This window comes from Sceloporus undulatus, chromosome 2, assembly GCF_019175285.1.
Source record: "Sceloporus undulatus isolate JIND9_A2432 ecotype Alabama chromosome 2, SceUnd_v1.1, whole genome shotgun sequence".
In the NCBI taxonomy this organism is placed as follows: domain Eukaryota; kingdom Metazoa; phylum Chordata; class Lepidosauria; order Squamata; family Phrynosomatidae; genus Sceloporus; species Sceloporus undulatus.
In genome coordinates this window covers 309614691-309634618 of record NC_056523.1, presented here as the reverse complement: position 1 = coordinate 309634618, position 19928 = coordinate 309614691, and the positions used below count along the sequence as shown (strand labels likewise).

The following is a 19928-nucleotide window of genomic DNA, read 5'->3' as shown; positions in this document are numbered from 1 at the left end:
GTTTCATTTGTGCCTTATACACATAGTCTGAAGGTAATTTTATACAATATTTTTAATAATTTTGTGCATGAAACAAACTTTCAGGTAGATTCCAGAGGGTGATGCTCGGGGACAACTGCTCTTCAAAAGCAGAGCTTAATTGTGGTGTCCTTCAAGGCGCTATACTGTCCCTGATGCTATTTAACATTTATATGAAGCTGCTGGGAGAAATCATCCGTGGATATGGGGCTGGATGTTATCAGTACACTGATAACACCCAAATATATTTCTCCATGTCCCGGTCATCAGTGACAACAACAGATGGCAACTCTCCCCTAAACCAGTGTCTTCAGGCAGTAATGGATTGGATGAGGGAAAACTAGCTCAAATTGAATCCAGGCAAAACGGAAGTACTTACGGTAGGGGCCCCCAAACCAGGTATTGAGCTGCAACCGCCAGTCCTAGAGGGGCTCACTCAAAGGACTGTGTTCACAGTCTGGGGGTGCTTCTTGACCTGTCGCTTCAGATGAGGAATCAGGTGAATGCGACAGTCAAGAGCGCTTGTTATCAGCTTTGGCTGATACACCAGCTGCGCCCTTTCCTGGAACAGGGTGACCTCGAAACTGTAGTACATGCACTGGTAACCTCAAGACTTGATTTTTGCAATGTGCTCTACATGGGGCTACCCTTGTGCCTAGTCCGTAAACTTCAGTTGGTACAGAATATGGCAGCCAGGTTGGTCACAGGAACAGCAAGGAGTGATCATATCACACCAATATTGAAGTCACTCCACTGGCTGCCTATTAGTTTCCGGGCACAGTACAAGGTGTTGGTTATCACCTTTAAAGCCCTACATGGCTTGGGCCCAACCTATCTAAGGGATCACCTGCTTCCATATAATCCACCCCATACACTCAGGTCCTCTGGGAGGAATTTACTACAGCCCTTAAAGACCAGGTTGAAGGTGACATGCCAGAGGACATTTTCTGCAGCCGCTTCCAACTTATGGAATGGCCTGCCAGACGAGATCCGTCAAATTACCAATGTAGAGAGCTTTTAAAAAGCTATTAAGACGGATCTCTTCTGGCAGGCTTTCCCGGAAAAAAATACTCGGCCACAAATAAGACTTCCCATTTATATGTAGTTTTTAATCTTATACTGTTTAATCATGTTTTAAGGGGGGCATTATGTATATATGGAAGTATTTTAACTTGTACACTGCTTTGATTGCCTGGCAAAAAGCGGGATAGAAATTTTAAAAAAATTATTTATTTATTACATTCAGCCATCTAAAAGGAAAGGTGTCACTATCATAGCCACTCATTAAAAAATATTTGGTTTTTGGAAAATTTTGGATTTAGGAATTCCAGACAAGGGAGACTCAACCTGTAACATCTTTAATAGTGTTCTTCTGGCTTCTACCTGTTGTCTTTTGATTTCTAATGTTACCAAATGGGGTTTTATATAAAATTTTGGGCACATGCGATCTGTGCTATTGACCCCTGACTGACCCCACAGAGGACCCGCCATTAACCTAAGAGCGAGGAGCCCACATAGACAGCTCACCTGACCCAGGCAGAGCCTCAGAGAAAGATGGAATTAAAATCTTCCATAGGAAGTTTGGGAGTTGCAAAACCAGATTCGCATCAGATAGCCCAAAGAAGACAATAGCTGTGGCTTCCTCCTTAATGAGCCAGTGATCAGCTTAATGGCTCAGCCATCAAGGTAGCTGCCTCTCTGAAAGGTGTCCAGACCTCATGCATTGTGAAACTGTTGCTTGCTTTTTGGCTTAACAATGCCCTGGCAATCAGCGCCTTTGTCTAGCAAGGTCCCATAGGCTTGGGATACGTTTAGCCCTATATATACCCTGAGTTTTCAGCCCTTCTTCGGGCTTTTGAGCATTAAGTTGTTTGAGCCTGAGTTCCCTGAGCCTTGTGCTCTGCTGAAGTCACTGAGCCAAGCCGAGCTCTCACTGTTATCGGGCCACAAGTTAGTCTTTGCCCGCCGGAACTCAGCTCTCAAGCCTCCACGGCCGCACTCTCTTTTCCCATTCCCATGGCCATGAATCACCATCCATACAAGCTGCATCCGACTTCCTGGAGAAGACATCTAAGGTAATAAGCCCAGCGGTGCCTCTCTTTCTCATCCTTTATTCCCCGAACTCACCCCTCCCCGGCTATAGCATTGAATGTATGTGTGTGTGTATGTTCCCTTTTGCTGTGTGACTTTAATAAATGTTTACAGTTTAATTGCACCTCATTGGTATTAGAATCTCTGGCGCGTTACAAACCGCCATAAGGGACGTCCTCAGGACGTCCTAGGTTTTAAAAGAGGCGTCACTTCTTGACGCCCCCAAGCTTAATACGTCCTGAGGATGTACAAGATGGCGTCACAAACATGCCGCCTCCAAACGAGGCAGCGCGGACATGATGCCGTTGCGCTGCGTGAGGGCGCTTAGTGCGCCTTTTCGTCAGAGCAGGAAGGAGCTCCGAAATGGAGCTCCTTCCTGGTCTTGCGTCGCTGGGCGCAGCCTTTAGATGGCTACGCCCAGCAACGCAAGGGAGAAAGGGGCCAAGTGGCCCCTTTCTCCTCCTCCCCGCCGCCGCAGGGTGTCCTTGGGGCTTGAAGCCGCAAGGACACCCCTTTCCAGGCCTCAGGGAAGGGGCCTTTTGCCACTTCCCCGCAGCCTGGAAAGCGGCGGATCGGGGCCTCAGCGGCTGCCGCTCTAGCCACTGAGGCCCCGATCCGGCGGGGATAGGGGCGGGTGCAGGCTGCCGCTTTTCGGCAGTCTGTAACCCGCCACTTTCTCTTGGGGGTGGACTAGGTGACCTCTGGTATACGATCCTGTGCATGTGTTGTTAGGACACGCCTCTCGTCTAAATTTGAGCTAATTTAAAATTCTGCTAATTTGATCTTTCCTAACACTAAGCAAGAACTATTTCATTCATGTGAATCTTTGGCTGTGGAAGTTGCTTTTATTGGTGTCTTTTTGCATTTAAATATTTATTTATTTTTATAACTGCATTTGTTCCATTGAACTGGGCAACCTTCAGTCCTATTCTTGAAAGAGAGAAACAAAATAGAAAATAAATAAATAAAATAGAAAAGAAAAGAAAATATGTAGAAGAGGTTGATCCTTCAGAGGAACATGACCCTGGGCTGCTATTCCAAAAGGTCACACTTTTTCTGTGGGGTACATCACACTCTCTCAGCTCAGAGGATGGCAATGACAAACCCCCTCTGAAGAAACTTGCCAAGAAAACCCCAACAGGTTTGCCTCATAGTAGCTATTAGTTGGAAATGACTTGAAGGCACACAACAACAACAACAACAACAACAACAACAACAACAACAAATCTAGTTCAGATGGCTCCTGGATGAAAGACAAGGATTGGTCACAGGGCCAAGTTTCATTTTCTTCCTATCAAATTGACTTTTCCTCTTTGAACTGAGTGCGGGCTAATGGTCAAGACTGGGTGTTCCTCCTTAGCTCAAGCATGCCATATTGTGGTAGACTATTTTAACATAATAGTAATGTAAATGTAATGGCTGAGGTCTTACAGCATAGTGGTACAGCATAAATCTCCATATTGATTCTGCTATGCAAACCTTATGTTGAATTTCAGTATTGCACAAATGAAAGCACAACTACATATGTAAGTAATTCACATCTGAATGTGTATTTGAATGCACAGTGGGACCACATGTACAACTCTGCTTCTGTAATCTTGAACTAAATACAGACATTATCCACACTAGACAAACATGTCCATCTACTTTTGTAGGGACACTTATACGTGCATTGCATGAGACACCAAGATGACTCCAACCATAGTGTATTGCACAATAGAATCTGCAGTGTACAGTGGACCCTTGTTATACGCTGGTGTTTGGTTCCAAGATCCCCCGTGTATAACAAAATCCGTGTATGCTCAAGTCCCATTAAATATAATGGCAGAGCAAAACTGTGTCCCTTATACAAAATGGAAAATCAAGGTTTGATCATTGAAATTTATACTTTTTTGGAACATTTTCAAACCGTGTATGCTTGAATCCGTGTATAACAAATCCGTGTATAAGAAGGGCTGACTGTATTCTGAAAACAAAGAAGCAACAGCCACTGTCCTCAGGCACACTGTGTCCCCGTTTCCAGGAAGATAGGTAGAAATTGTTCATTTTCATATTTCTGTAAAGATAATATCAGAAGAGTCATGGAGAGTCATACCAAGGGTCCACCAGTAGTGACCAGTCAAATACAAAGTTTAGAAAAGTAGTTTTTGACTATTTATTGGTGAATCCAAATTCTTATATTTAACCATGGATACATCTAATTTTAGGTCTCCTACTTTTGTGAAAGTATAGCACGCCCGCGTCATACGCGGGCGCGCCTTACATGGCTTGAGCATACGTGCTCAAGCTGCGGGGCACGCATGGGGCGGAAGGGGCAGCGCGTTCCATTCAATTGAATGGGCGTGCGCGCCCGTTGCGCCCCGCACGCCACCACGCCGCCATGCACAAGCCCCATTGTTTACAATGGGGCTTGAGCATAGGCGGAATTTGCCTTACGCGGCGGGATCCAGAACAGATCCCCACGTAAGGCGAGGACCCACTGTATTAGAGAGAACAACATGGGGTGAAAGCATCTTTTTAATATATATATATTCGACTACTCCTGGATACTGCTTGATGAAAGTGGACAATATTTTTACCCTTGAAGGCCACATGCAGTGTATACTCAAGATCTAGGGCTGCATATGCATGCTCTCTCACCATGTGTCCAAATGTAATTCTTACTGGTTTGAGACCATCTTGTGTTTGAGGTGGAAAAAGAAAGTTAAACAAATGTTTCTCGGATAGCCTTTAGCAGACCTTCTACACAGTCATCTTTCATCTGCATAGCCAAAGCATTTATTCACAGTTCTGAGAGTTGAATAGATATTAACTGTACACTTGTGTTGTTATTGATTAGGAGTTGCTGCACTGGACAGTAAAGCATCAGGAAAGATGGGACTCCGAGCAGTCGTCTACTACATGGTTACCACCGTCATTGCTGTCCTGATTGGAATCATCATGGTGGTTATAATTCACCCTGGGAAAGGATCTAAGGAAAAGATGCACCGAGAAGGCAAGATAGTGCGAGTGACAGCTGCAGACGCCTTTCTGGATCTAATCAGGTAAGATGCTATTTTGTATGGTATAAGCAAAGTCAACAATCCATTTCACACCTGTTCAAGATGTGGGGATGGATGACATGGTGGCACATTCAGAATCACCAATGTTTTATATTCAAGATGCCATCAATAGCCCAGAAATGACTTAGCAAAATAGGCTGAACAAGACAACTTTGTTTTAGCAATTCACCTGGTCTTCATAAGTGAGGAGAAAATCATATGCAAATGAAGTGAGTGGTCTGGCAGAGAAGAGACAAATCAATCTGTTTTTCCCCTGCATGTTTGCTTGATTTCTTTGCTATTCACAGCGGAAGGAGGGAAGTCTTTTCTCAAGTGGGAGACATTTGGGAAAGGGAAATATTTGCTAAAAGACTGTTAGCATGAGCTTCTATATTGAGTACTGAGAAGGGTCTTACCCTTCTCAACAGCCAGCATGGAAATGTAGGAAAGTGGCATCATAGCAAGCCAGTTTTCAAAAACTGTAGACTGGTAACTTTTGCAAGCTTTATCATAAGGCAGGACTGGGAGCTAGGTGGTTTTCCAGCTGTTGCTGGATTGCAGTTCCTTTCAAATATCCCTCACATCCAATGACAAAGGGGATAACCGCTGGAGAGCAACATCTGGAGAGATATAAGGGTCTTCCACCCTTGTGTTAAGATGTCATGATTAGCCCTGTAAACATTTTTGTATTAAATTATGTGATTTGTTAATAAGTTCTGAAAGTAATCTTGTCCATTCTCTCCTATAGCCACTCCTTGTAAAAGCATTCAGTGATTTCCAGAACTACTTAAATGAGTTGACTGTCACGGCTTTTCCATAAAACATTTATTGCCCAGTCAGCCTGACATCAATGTCTGGAAAGATTCTAGAGCAGATTATTAAACAGATGGTTTATAATTACTTAGAAATCAGTGCTGTCATCACTAAGAGTCAGCACAAGTTTATCAAAAACAAATCATGCCAAACTAATCTGATCTCTTTTTTGATAGCGTTACAAGGTTGATAGATGAAGGGAATGCTGTGGATGTAGCATATCTTGATTTCAGTAAGGCTTTTGACAAGGTTCCCCATAATATTCTTGCAACAAAGCTATTAAAATATGGCCTAGACAGTGCTAGGTGGATTTGTAATTGGCTGACTGACTGAACCCAAAGAGTGGTCACCAATAGCCTCTCTTCATCTTGGAGAGAGGTAAATAGTGGAGGACCACAGGGGTCTGTACTGGGCCCTGTGCTATTCAACATCTTTATTAATGACTTGGATGAAGGAATAGACCGCATGCTGATTAAATCTGCAGATGATACCAAACTGGCAGGGGCTTTTAATTCTCCAGACAACGTGATTAAAATGCAAAATGACCTTGACAATGCTAGCCTAAAGCTAACAAAATGAATTTCAACAGAGAAAAATGTAAGGTCCTACACCTAGGCAGAAAAAAAAGAAATGCACAGATGTAGGATGGTAGACACCTGGCTAGTAGCTAGACGACAGCTCATGTGAAAGAGATCTAGGAGTCTTAGTAGACCACAAGCTGAACATGAGTCAGCAGTGTGATGTGACAGCCAAGAAAGCCAATGTGATTCTTGGTTGCATCAACAGGAGTATAGTGTCTAGATCAAGGGAAGTGACAGTACCACTGAATTCTGTTTTGGTCAGGCCTCACTTGGAATATTGTGTCCAGTTATGGGCACTTCAATTCAAGAAGGATGTTCTTGGATCGTGAACAGAGGAGGGTGACCAAAATGGTGAAAGGTCTGGAAGCCGTGCCCTATGAGCATAGGCTTAGGGAGCTGGGAATGTTTAGCCTGATGAAAAGAAGATTAAGATGGGACATGATAGTCATGTTTAAATATTTCAATGGATGTCATATCAAAAAGGGAACAGACTCATTTTCCATGGCTCCAAAAACTTAGGACAAGGAGCAATGGATTCAAACTACAGGAAAAGAGCTTCCACTTAAATCTGAGGAGGAACTTCCCGGTGGTCAGAGCTGTTTGACAGTGGATTATGCTGCCTCGGAGTCTGGTAGAGTCTCCTTATTTGGAGGTTTTTGAACAGAGGCTGGATGGTCATCTGTTGGGGGTGCTTTGATTGTGAGTTCCTACATGGCAGAAAGGGGTTGAATTTGGTGGCCTTGGGGTCTCTTCCAACTCTATGATTCTATGATTTTTGACAACCCAGGTCCTCACTGTTTGGAGGGTACAGCTTAATAGCAGAAGAGTTCATGTGCAGCAGGCATGGGAACTCCATATTCCTTTCAGATGTTGTTAGACTGCAGCTCCCAGCAGCCTTAGCCAAGAGAGCCAGTCGTGAGGGATGCTGGGCACTGCAGTCTAACGGTTTCTTGAGAACCACATGATTTAAATTCCTGTTCTATACTTTTTGTGCCTATGTAGCAAACTTTTTTGTTTTTTAAAAAAGTAATTTATAATATAATGTTGGCAAATTGATCTGACTGGTGGATTCATGGAGTAGCTTGTTGCCATTACTTGATAGTTAAAGCATAGCATATTAATATCACATTATTAATGTGTTACTTTTTAACAATTAACTTTTTTTTAAAAAAAATGAAAGGTCAGAAATCCCACAAAATGTTACAAAAGCAACAATTTATGAATAATGAATTACACTTTTGAAAAAGTAATACTATGACCAGTTAATGCATTGTTTCACAAAAGGACTATAGTATGGCCTTGTTAACTTGCTCAAATAAAATGATATACCTGGCATTGTTTTTTTGAAACAAATTACTGCCAATCTCTGGTAGACTGCAATTTGGTAGATGTCATTTTTATGTGGTTCTTATATTGTTCATTATATTATATTCTGAATCAGTGAAGGAAGTAATTTTAATATGTATTCTCAATTACAATGATCAGGTTAATATAATTTGTCTACTGGCTAGCCAAGATAGATTTAGAGTGCATATTTTTACTTTCTAACCAAGATAGAGCAGCCATATTTGCCAGATATGCTCTAAAAATAAGGGGAAACTTTGCTAAAATTAATTTGGTAGGCTGCCAATATGTTCGCATGGTACACTATGTCTAATTTTTTATAAAGTATGATTGAAATTTTGTCATAACTATAGTCAACCCATTAAAATCAATGGGACTTGCATTATACATGATTTATTTGTCTTACTGATGTCGTATGAATCTACTCAAATTATGGCTAAATCCAGAAATTAGTTTTTTTAATAAATTTAAGGAGAATGCACATTGTAGCCAGTATGATATACTACTGAAAATATATCAAGTGCTAGGACACATGCATTGCCTGTAGGAGGTTCCAGGTTCATGCATATCCCATCAGAGCAGTTAGATAACAGATAATGGTAGCAGAAACTGTCTGTGATCCTGAAAAGCTGCTGACAGTCAAAATAAGTAATAATGGTTAGATGCACAAGAAATGCGACAAACTGTAAAACTGCTACCCATCTTCCTAAGGATGGTGATAATGCAGCCTACATGGCTGGTGGATGTAGATGTCAATGGGGCATATATTAGTGAGGAAAATCTCATTGAGTTCAGTGGGGCTTGCTACACTATAAATGTGTATTGTATTGCAACCTTCCTCAAAAACACATAATCTCTAAAACCTAAAATCCACACCAACTTTACTTTGCTATGGTGTAGAAATAAGTTGATTCCTCTTCCAAGTGGTCTTGCGTTGATAGTACAGAATTGCTAATGTGTCTCAAATCATTGTCCTTTTTCTTCACAGAAATATGTTTCCTCCAAATCTGGTAGAAGCCTGCTTTAAACAGGTAATAGTGTGCTGTTCCCTTCAAATGAAAATCCATTATTTTATCTTTAAATTTGTGATGAAGATCTTTGTGGAGCTTAGTAGCTCATTAGCTTCTGTGAAGGGGGCCCTTTACACTATACAATATAGTACTATGATTCCACCTAAACTATCTTGATTCCATCCTTTGGAATCATACTGCTTATACTCTGGTAAGAAACTAGAACTCTCTGGCTAAAATTGTAATTACCCTTCTCTAATCCCAAGATTTTATAGGATGGAACCATGGCACTTAAACTGGAATCATAGCATAATTCAGTTGTGTGAAAAGACTGTATAGTTGCCACTGTGGAAGCAAACACACATCAACACGTTTAGATGGCATAAGTAATTTTCTGTGGCCACATTATATGTTGATGTGATGAAACAGGGAGACAAAGTTGAAGGTAGCAGCCACAGAAGAGCAACTCTTAGAGAATTCTGTCTCATGTTTTGAAATCTGAAAATCTAGAGATCATTGAAATAAAAAGATTGCAAGTCTACAGGCACTTCCTTTCTAGCAAATCCTTTTTGTAGTATTAATTTACATGAGCCATGTTTAGTAAACCAGTAAGACAATAATGGATGATTTTTCTGATATAAACCAACCATGTTTCCTTATTCGGGTTGAGTGACCACTCTCTCAGTCAGGCTTAGAAGTGGATGTGTAAAACTGATCTATTCCCCCAGTCTAACTCTGCCAAAGACCGGAAAGGAAATTTGGCCAAGTACTTCATCAGCAAACTATTTTTGCCTGAGGATGAAGTGTCTGTTAAAAGTGGAAGTGATGTCTGGCCACTTACAGTTTCAGGAGAACCATTTCACTGGGCCTACAACACAAGAGGGGCTGAAAAACTGGCAAACCCCATCCCTAGCCCTATAGGACATAAGCAGCCTTTTTTGTAAAGAGAAAGAAGAAGGTTGGGTTGTATCAGGAGGCCCCAGGTTCAGTAGAGAGCTCCCAGAGGAGGTTAAACAATTTTAAACAATTCATCTCAAAAGGACTCATTCAAACCATACAATTTGAAACCCACCCACCCCCCCATATCCACAGGGGTTCTGTTCCAAGACACACACACCCATGGATATATGAAACCACAGATAATAGGGAACCCTACTATTTTCAATGAGATGAAATTATGAGTTTTGTGCAAACATACCATAAAATCTCACAGGACAACCTAGAAATACATAGAGAGATTTCTCTATTTCTAGGTTCTCCAGCTTGGTATTTCTAGGTTCTCCAGCACAGATCTGTGTTATGCTTGGGCTGAACAATTTCCATGGAATTCCACTGGAATACCTAAATTTTTCTAGAGAGGATTTCCCCCCCCAGATATGGATAAGTGAAACTGTGGATACCAAATCCATGGTCAACCATGGGTCCATGTAGGTTATAATGTACAATTGTAGCACTATATTCTATATTAACTGCCACAACTACATCCTGCGGAATCATGGGCTTTATAGTCTGGAGAGGAACAGGAGGTATCTGGCTGAAAATATTAAATGCACCTCAGTAAATGCTGGTCCTAGATACCATAAGAATAGCAGTTAAAGTGGAATCATAGCACTGTAACTGTACAGTATAAATGAGCCCAAGGTAAAATGTGCAGTCTCAAAGATTGAAAACCAAGCTGTTAAATCAATTCCAGATTTTTAGGTAGACAACCAAATTTTAACTTGCTATCAAGATAAGGGCAAGAGCGGTGCCCATTTGATCTTCAAGAGGAGGGCATTCCACAACTATGGTGGTGCTAATGTTGTTACAGAAGGGACAGAATGTAGAGAAGAGGAATATGGGGTGGTTGTGCAAAATACTTATCAAAATTAGAACAGAAGATTGCAGAAACATTTGGATTTCTTCTGTCTTGCTCCTGAGGTTACCAAGCAAACTTTCTCACTGTTGTAGCTGAATAAATGGAAGATATAAATATGTCTTTTTCCTCATCTCTTGTCAGTTCAAAACCAATTACGAGGAACGGGTTCCTAGCGTGATACATGATTCTAATGAAACATCTCTCCTTAATGGCATTATCAACAACGTTTCAGAAGCAATGGAAAACCTAACTCAGCTGAAAAGGGAAATGATCCCTGTTCCGGGAGCGGTCAATGGAGTGAATGCACTTGGATTGGTCGTGTTCTCAATCAGCTTTGGACTGGTGATTGGGAACATGAAGGAGCAGGGACGGGCACTGAGAGACTTCTTTGATAGTCTTAATGAGGCTATCATGCGACTAGTTGCACTAATCATGTGGTAAGTATTAGATTCTGCTGTCAAACTGGCTGTGGACCCTCAGAGCTCCATACCACAGGAAGCTAAGAAGAACTGACAGTCTTTCTGAAAAAAACTGAGTGGCACATTTAGGCCTGGCCCTACCTTTAGAGAGAATGAGGTAGAGGCCTCAAGCAGCAGTTTGGTGTGTACCCGTGGAAAAGGCAACAAATGGATAGCCAGTTTTTTATTATTGTATTTTTCCCTGTAGAGATGGGAAAAAGGGATGAAAGATGTTTGCTTTCCTGTGCCACAGTAATCTGGGCACCATGCACCTTCATTTGGGGGGGGGGAGTCACCATTTGCTACTCCACTTCAAGCAGCAAAATGTTGTCAGTCATCCCTTGTCTTGTTCATCATGGAATGGTAGCGGCGGACATAATGGAAAGGACAGCCCAGGAGTTCAGCCCATCTTACCCCTCCCGCAGTGCACTGTGAACCCTTCAGCTATGTCCTCAGCTACTCTTGGACAGCCTTTGCTTTCCCCTGAGCTCTCTCTAAGGAGATTATCAGACGGGGAGGAAAAAGCTGGGAGTAAAAGGCATACTCACAGCAAAGTCACGCGATCATGCTGAAGATTTTCAGACACATCGTACTTATCCAGGATTTAACCCATGAAGATCCAAGAATGCTTCAACAACAAACCATTCATGGGGAAGTCCTAAGAATGGTTTGCTGCTGGAACATTCCTGGATCTTCATGGGTTAAGTTCTGGATAAGAATGACATCATCTGAAAATCTTCAGCGTGATCACGCAACGTTGCCAAGAGTATGCCTTCTTCTTCCCCGATTTTCTCTGTCTGATAATCTCCTAAAGTGTTTGAGCCACTGGAGGTATTTGAGGATTTGAAACACTGGAGGTGTTTGAAGATTACTTTTGAAATTAGGCTGAAACCTTCAGGTTGCCCACCCCCGAACCTGGGCCACAAATTGCATACAGACAAATTGCACTCAATCTACCCACTTAAATATTTAACAATAAATATCAGTGTGAGTAAACATAAGAGCAATCTAAGGTTTGTTTGCATAGAGGTAAGGTCCACTGCATTCAGTTAGGGTTACCACTTAGTAAATAAATTGACTGACTGATGGATTGTTTTGAGATGTTATAGGCTGCTTTATAATCTTAGAGCTTTCAAGGATGTGACTCAGACTTTGGACAAGTTACTTTTTGTACTATAGTTCCCAGACACACACACACACCCCGCCCAGCCAATAAGACTTCTGACCATGCTCACTGGCAGTTGTAGTCATATCTCTCTGCCTCCACTGCCAAGATTTTGGTCCATGCCCTAGTGGTATCACAACTTGATTACTGTAACATCCTCCTGGCTGGGCTTCCTCTTTCTCACCTCCATCCTTTAATTTCTGTCCAGCATTCAGCTGCACGCATTATCACTTCCACCCACCGCTCTGACCACATCTCTCCTGTGTTGGCATCCCTTCACTGGCTCCCCCTCCCTTTCCGTATTCAGTATAAGCTCCTGTCGACATTTAAAACCCTCCATGGGCTGCTCCCCCTTATTTATCAGACCTTCTTTCTCCTCACCTTCCCACTCGGGCCCTCCGTTCTGGTAGTCAAGGTCGGCTGTCTCAGCCCAGGATTTCCTCTGCCCCATCTAGGATTCGTCCTTTTCAGTTGTTGCCCCTCACTCCTGGAACCTTCTTCCCTTGCGAGCAAGGGGCATCACTTCTTTAACCAGCTTTAAAACGGAGCTGAATACCATCTTGTTCAGAGAAGCGTTCTCAGACATCGTGTTATTGTCACTTGCTATCTGATGTTCTTTTTGTTGCCTATTTTATTGAACCATTTCCTGTATTGCTACGTATTTTATATGTATTATCCTATCATTTCTTAGATTGTATGCCATAGGCAGGTTTACTCTTTGATATTTATTGTTTTTATGTACAGCGCTGTGCAAATCTACAGTGCTAAATAAATAAATAAATAAGAGTCTAAAAATATAAATTTTCCAGGAAATAATTGTGTTGGGAATTGTATGCAAAAGGAAATTACAAGAGAATAAAACTGTGCTACATAGCAAGTAAATCCAAAAATAGGCTTGTAGTTGGATATTTCTAAAATATGCAATTAACTTTATCGTTTGTTCGTAGGTATGCACCACTTGGTATCTTGTTTCTGATTGCGGGGAAAATTGTTGAAATGGAAGATATGGGTGTGATTGGAGGCCAGCTTGCCATGTATACTGTTACAGTTATCATTGGCTTGCTCATCCATGCTATTGTTGTTCTCCCATTGCTCTATTTCTTAATCACTCGAAAGAACCCTTGGGTCTTTATTGGAGGATTGCTGCAAGCTCTCATCACAGCCTTGGGAACATCTTCAAGGTACAGATACCCACCAAGTCAAGTTTAGTTTTAGATAAAATTTTACATTATGGGATACAGTACAGTTAATGCTTCATACTTGGGCCTGAATCCAAGTCTTGCTTTGCAAAGATACGCATGACTCTTTTCCTGTATCAGTGAAAGCCGTGAAGTGACTATAAACCAGTGTGTGTGAACTAACTCCACTGAAAAGCCCAATCTTTGGGATAATTTGAGGTTCAGTGGTTTTTGCTTAGGATATTTCATTCACACATGCAAAATTTTCTGGTGTCAGTAATAATAAGTGTATAGTCATCATCCTCATTTGATGCCTTGGTTTTTCCTGTGTGGTAATACAATCTCTTTTCATTGTTTCTTCTTTTGGATTTTAGTTCTGCAACCTTACCAATCACATTTAAGTGTTTGGAAGAAAATAATGGAGTAGATAAACGCATTACAAGATTTGTGCTCCCTGTAGGTGCGACCATTAACATGGATGGGACAGCTTTATATGAGGCACTGGCTGCAATTTTCATTGCCCAGGTTAATAACATGGACCTGAACTTCGGACAGATTATCACAATCAGGTTAGCAAATGCTTGCAAAAGTATATACATTTGCTTGTGTCTGATATGATACATTGATGTGATAGCTTTTACTGGAAATGGAACTAATAAATGCAAATAATGAATGAATGAGACATGGAGAGAAATCCCTTAACAGATGCTTTATGCTTGGAAAATCTTATCACAGTTTTGATTTTGCTACTTTTCTTTCTCTAATTTCATCAACATTTTCTTCCCATCTTTGTTTTGTATTAGATTGTGAGATTTGGGATGATGGGAATCCATATTGGACATGTGTGTGCCTTTTTTATGTACTTTTCCTACCATGTGCTTTTATTTACACATTCTTCTCCATTGACTAAAGACTGTATGCATTTTTTTCTATTTGTGCCCCTTTTAAAATTGCCCACATTCACATTTTAAAATGTGCATGTGTGTGTGTTTTATTTCTCTGAGATGCTCCCAGATCTTTACAAATATGTCACATCTTGAAGCATATCACACTTCCTCTCACTACAAGTATCAGGCTATTTTCATGAGAACTGTTGAATCCAAACAGTACCTATTTCACATACAAATGGCCAGTATGCATTCAGAGGTTTGAACAGTGGCATACTGGGAAGTAGTTCTGCAGGATGGATTTCAGTGCACCTCCATTGAGGCCTCCCTCTATATCCCCTTACTCAAATTTTGGATGTAGACATGCACAGATGTCCAAGCATGGTAGTTAAATTTACTGTCTGCATACATACCCCTGCGGGCACAGAAGGAAGCCTAATGAGGGTCCAGTAAGAGTCAGCATGGTGTAATGGTTTGAATTCCTGCTCAGCCACGGAAACCTGTTGGGTGACCTTGGGCAAGTCACACTCTCTTGGTCTCAGAGGAAGGTAAAGACAAACCCCCTCCAGACAAATCTTGCCAAGAAAACATGATAGGTTTGTGTTAGGAATGCTATAAAACAGAAGCGACTTGAAGGCATACAACAACAACAACAACAACAACAACAACAACAAGGATCCTACCAATGCTAAACAGTTCAGTTGCCTATTGTTTCATGTCTCAAAGAGGAACCTCTATTTAAATTCTGATAAGATACAAATTACTTGAAGGCACACATCAACAAGAACAAATACACAAAATTTTCATTACAGTTATTTGATTAAATGCCATCTGATTTGTCTTCTAAAAACAATTTACTTGGCTGACTTTCAGTGAATACATTATGAATGTATATTATTTGTAATTCAACCAATATTATATGAAATCCTGCTTTGGGCTATCTTTCTTTCTTTCTTTCTTTCTTTCTTTCTTTCTTTCTTACTGTCAGGGTATTTCTGGCTCTTTTGATGTGCCTGAAATACTCTTTAATGCTTCTGCATAATTAATGGATCCTGTAGATACAAAGAAACAGTCTTAATGAATGATGTAATAGGTTTATTAACATTACTTAGTCCAATGGGTAAAAAAGAATAGCGCTGTGGGTCATGATTTTTCTAGCCTATGTTCCATTTTTTCCCATAAGATCCAAATACATTCTTGACTGTGAAACTAGCAGTGAATTCAAGCATGACTTAACTTCAAATCATGAACTTCCCTAAAGCCTGAAAGACACTTGGAATGCTTGGATGTTTAAAAAAAAATTAAAACCCCAATGTTTTAATGGATTTGGTGTCTCTTTTCTCCAGCATTACAGCTACAGCTGCCAGCATTGGTGCAGCAGGCATTCCTCAGGCTGGCCTGGTCACTATGGTGATTGTATTGACATCTGTCGGTTTGCCTACAGACGATATCACCCTCATCATTGCAGTGGATTGGTTTTTGTGAGTATTTCTCATGGAGGCAGCAGCCAGGAAGACATATTATAAAATGCAACAGGCTACAGATATGTGTGAAAAGTGAAGTTGCAATTCATTGTAGTTCATGACCCTACAATATGTTGCATTTCTTTAAAGCAATTAACAGTACGCACTCATACTGAAAAAGATTCTAGAAACTGTCACTTCACTTACAGAAGAAAACAGTGTGGTTTAGTGTTCAGGATATTTACCTGAGTCTCTGGAACCCTTTCACAGTACACAATTATAGCACCATGATTCCACTTTAATCACCATGGTTCCATCTTATTGAAATCCTGGGGCTTGTAGTTTAGGGAGAGGGATTTAGAGTTCTCAGCCAGAGAACTACAGTACTTCAGTAATTTACAAAACCCAAGATCTTGTAAGCTCCATTCATGACAGTTCAAGTGGAAGGATAGTACTGTAATTGTGTAGGACAAAAGGGCCCCTTGGCCCTTGAGCCATCAAAGTTTTCAGAAGTTTCTCTGCTCATTCAGGAGACCCAGTAAATGAGCTTCCCTCATTACCAACACACCCTTAACTGTTCTATCTCATAAGTTGCTGTGATGAAGAAAATGAGAAGCCACCTAGTTTTCTTAGAGGGAGGAAGACGTACAGATATGTGACACATACAGCAGTTTGTATATCTGTGTAACTGTTAGGTTTCCTACCAGCTTTTCACAATCCATGGTGTCAGAAAGATTCTGTCTGTTTACTTATTTGGGGCATCTATTGTAATAGAGCAGGGGCAGGAATCATGCAGCATGTGGTCCACATGCAACCCTCCACCTACAAATGTACCCTGACCCCATTCATTACTCCCAAATATAGCTAAATATATATTTTGATTAAAATGGTAGAAGCTCCCAGGATGCCATTCTCCTCTAAAGTAAGTGCCATTTTAGCCCCAAATCCTCATTTGTTAAAAGACCAGAAGTGACTTGGTTACTTTGGGTGTCTGGAAAATGCTAGTGCAGTTCACAATAAGTAGAGGAATATGTGGAAATAATTCTGGACCTTCCAAATTTGCTTAATCCCAAATTTTAGTTAGTTTAGTTATATACCACCTTTCTCCCAGCACGGGACTCAAGGCAACTTAGAAAAAGATTAAAAGAAGGTAAAGCTAAAAGCCTGTTAATTAAAAGTTAAACTAATAGACTCATAATTAAAGTTAAACAAGTGATCATATCAAAACACCATTAAATTGTAAGTATAAAATCATTTAAAACATAAAAATAAAGTTTAGAATATGGTACAAGCACACACTTATAAAAATACTCCCTACAACCAATTAAGCATTCATGCCTGTTTGAATAAAAAGGTGTTTGTCTGCTGGCAAAAGGAGAGTAGAGCGGCGGACAGGGGTAGGCAACCGTTTTGAGCCGGGGGCCGGGTTGCTGCCCCTCAGACAACTGGGGGGCCGAAGCCAAAAAATAAATAATTAATTTAAAAAAAATTAAATAAATAAATAAACCGGGACAAATGTAGGACAGTATTTTCAAATGGTGGACACTTTTTTTTAAAAGTGGAGGACACATGAAAAAATTTGCTGATTTTTTTTTTAAAAAATGTTAATATAAATGCATGTTTCTGAGGCTTTTTTAGACAATTGCCCCTGCACACAAGAGGCCAAAGGCCCTGGCGGCAATCGGTGGCAGGACCGGGCTGGGGCCGGTCCCAAGGCCTCGCCGGGCTGCATCCGGCCCGCGGGCCGCAGGTTGCCTACTCCTGGCCTAGGATATTATCACACTGGTTTCCCCCCCCCCCCCGATCTGGGCAGGGGCTGAGACCGGGCTGGGACAATGTGTTATCGCACAGCTCTGTAACCAGATCATTACCATCCCCTACCCAATCAGAACATCTCCTATTACTCTGCTAAGAATGGAAAAGAAGCGGTTTTAGCTAAGTACGGGAGAAGTCCCAATCTGGCACAGGTTGGTAATGATCTGGGCATGGAGCTGTGCAATAAGACACGACCCCAGCCCAGTTTCAGCCTGTGCCCAGATTGGGGAAAGACAGCCAGTGAGATAATCACCCTCGTCTCTTGTAGGAGGGAATTCCACAAACAGGGAGCAGCCACTGAGAAGATTTTCTCCCATGTTCCCAACAGACAGGACTGTTATGGTGGTGGGACTTAGAGAATATAGAGAAAGCCTTCCCACAAAGATCGTAAGACTCTGGCAGGTTCATGTCTGTGAGTAGTCTTGGCTCCCTTTCTGGGAAAGGGGAAATGAAATAATAAATAAATAAGTAAGTAAGTAAGTAAGTAAGTGATTTTGGCGAGCCAGGAACTAAGCCATATAATGCTTGATATGTTTTGAATTGTGCCTGGAAACAAACTGGTTGGCAGTGAAGCTGTATCAATATGGAGTTATATATTCCCTGTAACAGGTCCAGTCAGCACTCTAGCTGCAGCATTTTGGAGAATGCTGTCAGACGCATAGTACAGAGAAATATAGAAAAAAAGATAAGTTTCTGCCTAACAGCACATTTTTATCCTGGAGTGGGATACAAGGTGGCTCACAAAAAGAATCCATTAAAGCAATATAAAATCAGTTGAAAGGTATACAAAAGCTAAAAAACAAAAGCCCAGGCTCAAATAAGAAGCCTCCCTGCAAGCAATTACACCATAAATCCCTGCTTAAACAAAAAGTTATTTTGATGCTGGCAATAGGGGAGTGGGGCCAGCCTAGCCTCCCACTGAAAGGAATTCTAGACAGTGGGAGCTACCACCAAGAAAGCTGCCTCTTGTATTCTCCCCAGATGAACATGTAATGGTAGCTGGACCAAGAGAAAGCCCTTCCTTGTATATCTTAAGACTCTGTAGGGCTTTATGGGCCAAAAGCCTATTGGTGCCCTATGCCATTGTAACTATGCTGGCATAGGTATTGGAGGTAGGAGGGGGAAAGTTGCACGATGGAAGTAAGATATTGATGAAGTAGGCTGGAGCTAGAAGGCTACTGTGCTATCCTGGATAAATGCAGCCACATAGTATAGTAGGATTCTATTCATGTTCTTCTGACTTCCTGTATCTGCCATTTAATTATTTAGATTTGCTTAGGTCACCTCTATATATTGACAGTATTCTCAGTGTTAGAGCACAAACACAAAAACGGATTATTACATTGCAAAACACATCTGGCTTTTCCTAGTTTCAATGTACAAACGGAAAGAATATGAACATGTACAGTGAGTCAATTCCTTTTAAACAGTTTGTTTAACAATTTAACAATTACAGTTTAAACAGCCCCTCTGCCTAGTTAATTGAAATTGCAACCTTTTCCATAGGGATCGTCTACGCACCACTACCAACGTTTTGGGAGACTCAATTGGCGCAGGGATTGTAGAACACTTATCACGGCATGAGTTGAGGAACAAGGATGCTGAGATGGGTAATTCTGTGATAGAAGAGAATGAAATGAAGAAGCCTTACCAGCTGATCTCACAAGAGAATGAGAACGAAAAGCCCTTAGACAGTGAAACCAAGATGTAAGGTAGAAGACCCGATACAAAGCACCAGATTACATGGGAAGTGTACACTTTATCCAGTCCTTTCTGTATCTTGTCTATTTGTCCTTCTCTTTCTTTCTCTATACAAACAGAGCACTGAAAATATTTAGGGGTTGTCTAGACAAGAGAGACATGGAGTTGCGTCTCACACAAGGGCTCTTTGCCTCTTTCTCTTCATAACACTAGGTAGGCACAATGCTAGTACAATGTTATCTTTATGTGTGCCTTACCCTGCTCCCATAGCTAGTGAAGCAAAAGGAGAGCAACAGACATGATATTAGATCAGATGTTGTGTTTGCCTAGATGTTATGCAGAGGAAAGAGAAGTGGGATGGCAACAACTACTCTTCTTGCCATGTCTAGTTATGCCTTTAGTGAAAAACAGTCTAAATGAGTAATGACTGTGGTATATGATTGTGTCCCATTTAAAAGAAAGAAAGAAAGAAAGAAAGAAAGAAAGAAAGAAAGAAAGAAAGAAA

The 19928-nt window shown here is 41.2% G+C and overlaps 1 protein-coding gene across 2 annotated transcripts in view; it reads left to right on the top strand.

Moving 5' to 3' along the window:
* The window catches only part of SLC1A3 (solute carrier family 1 member 3), a 102648-nt gene extending 82736 nt beyond the window's left edge, over positions 1-19912 (top strand). For both annotated transcript variants that reach the window (XM_042453447.1, XM_042453446.1), the window contains exons 4-10: positions 4949-5153; positions 8877-8919; positions 10898-11193; positions 13327-13560; positions 13932-14126; positions 15791-15925; positions 19229-19912. In XM_042453447.1, coding sequence (XP_042309381.1) covers positions 4949-5153; positions 8877-8919; positions 10898-11193; positions 13327-13560; positions 13932-14126; positions 15791-15925; positions 19229-19433 — 1313 coding nt within the window. In that variant the 3' untranslated portion in view covers positions 19434-19912. The remainder of the gene's footprint in view (positions 1-4948; positions 5154-8876; positions 8920-10897; positions 11194-13326; positions 13561-13931; positions 14127-15790; positions 15926-19228) is intronic.
* Positions 19913-19928: the final 16 nt, after the last annotated feature.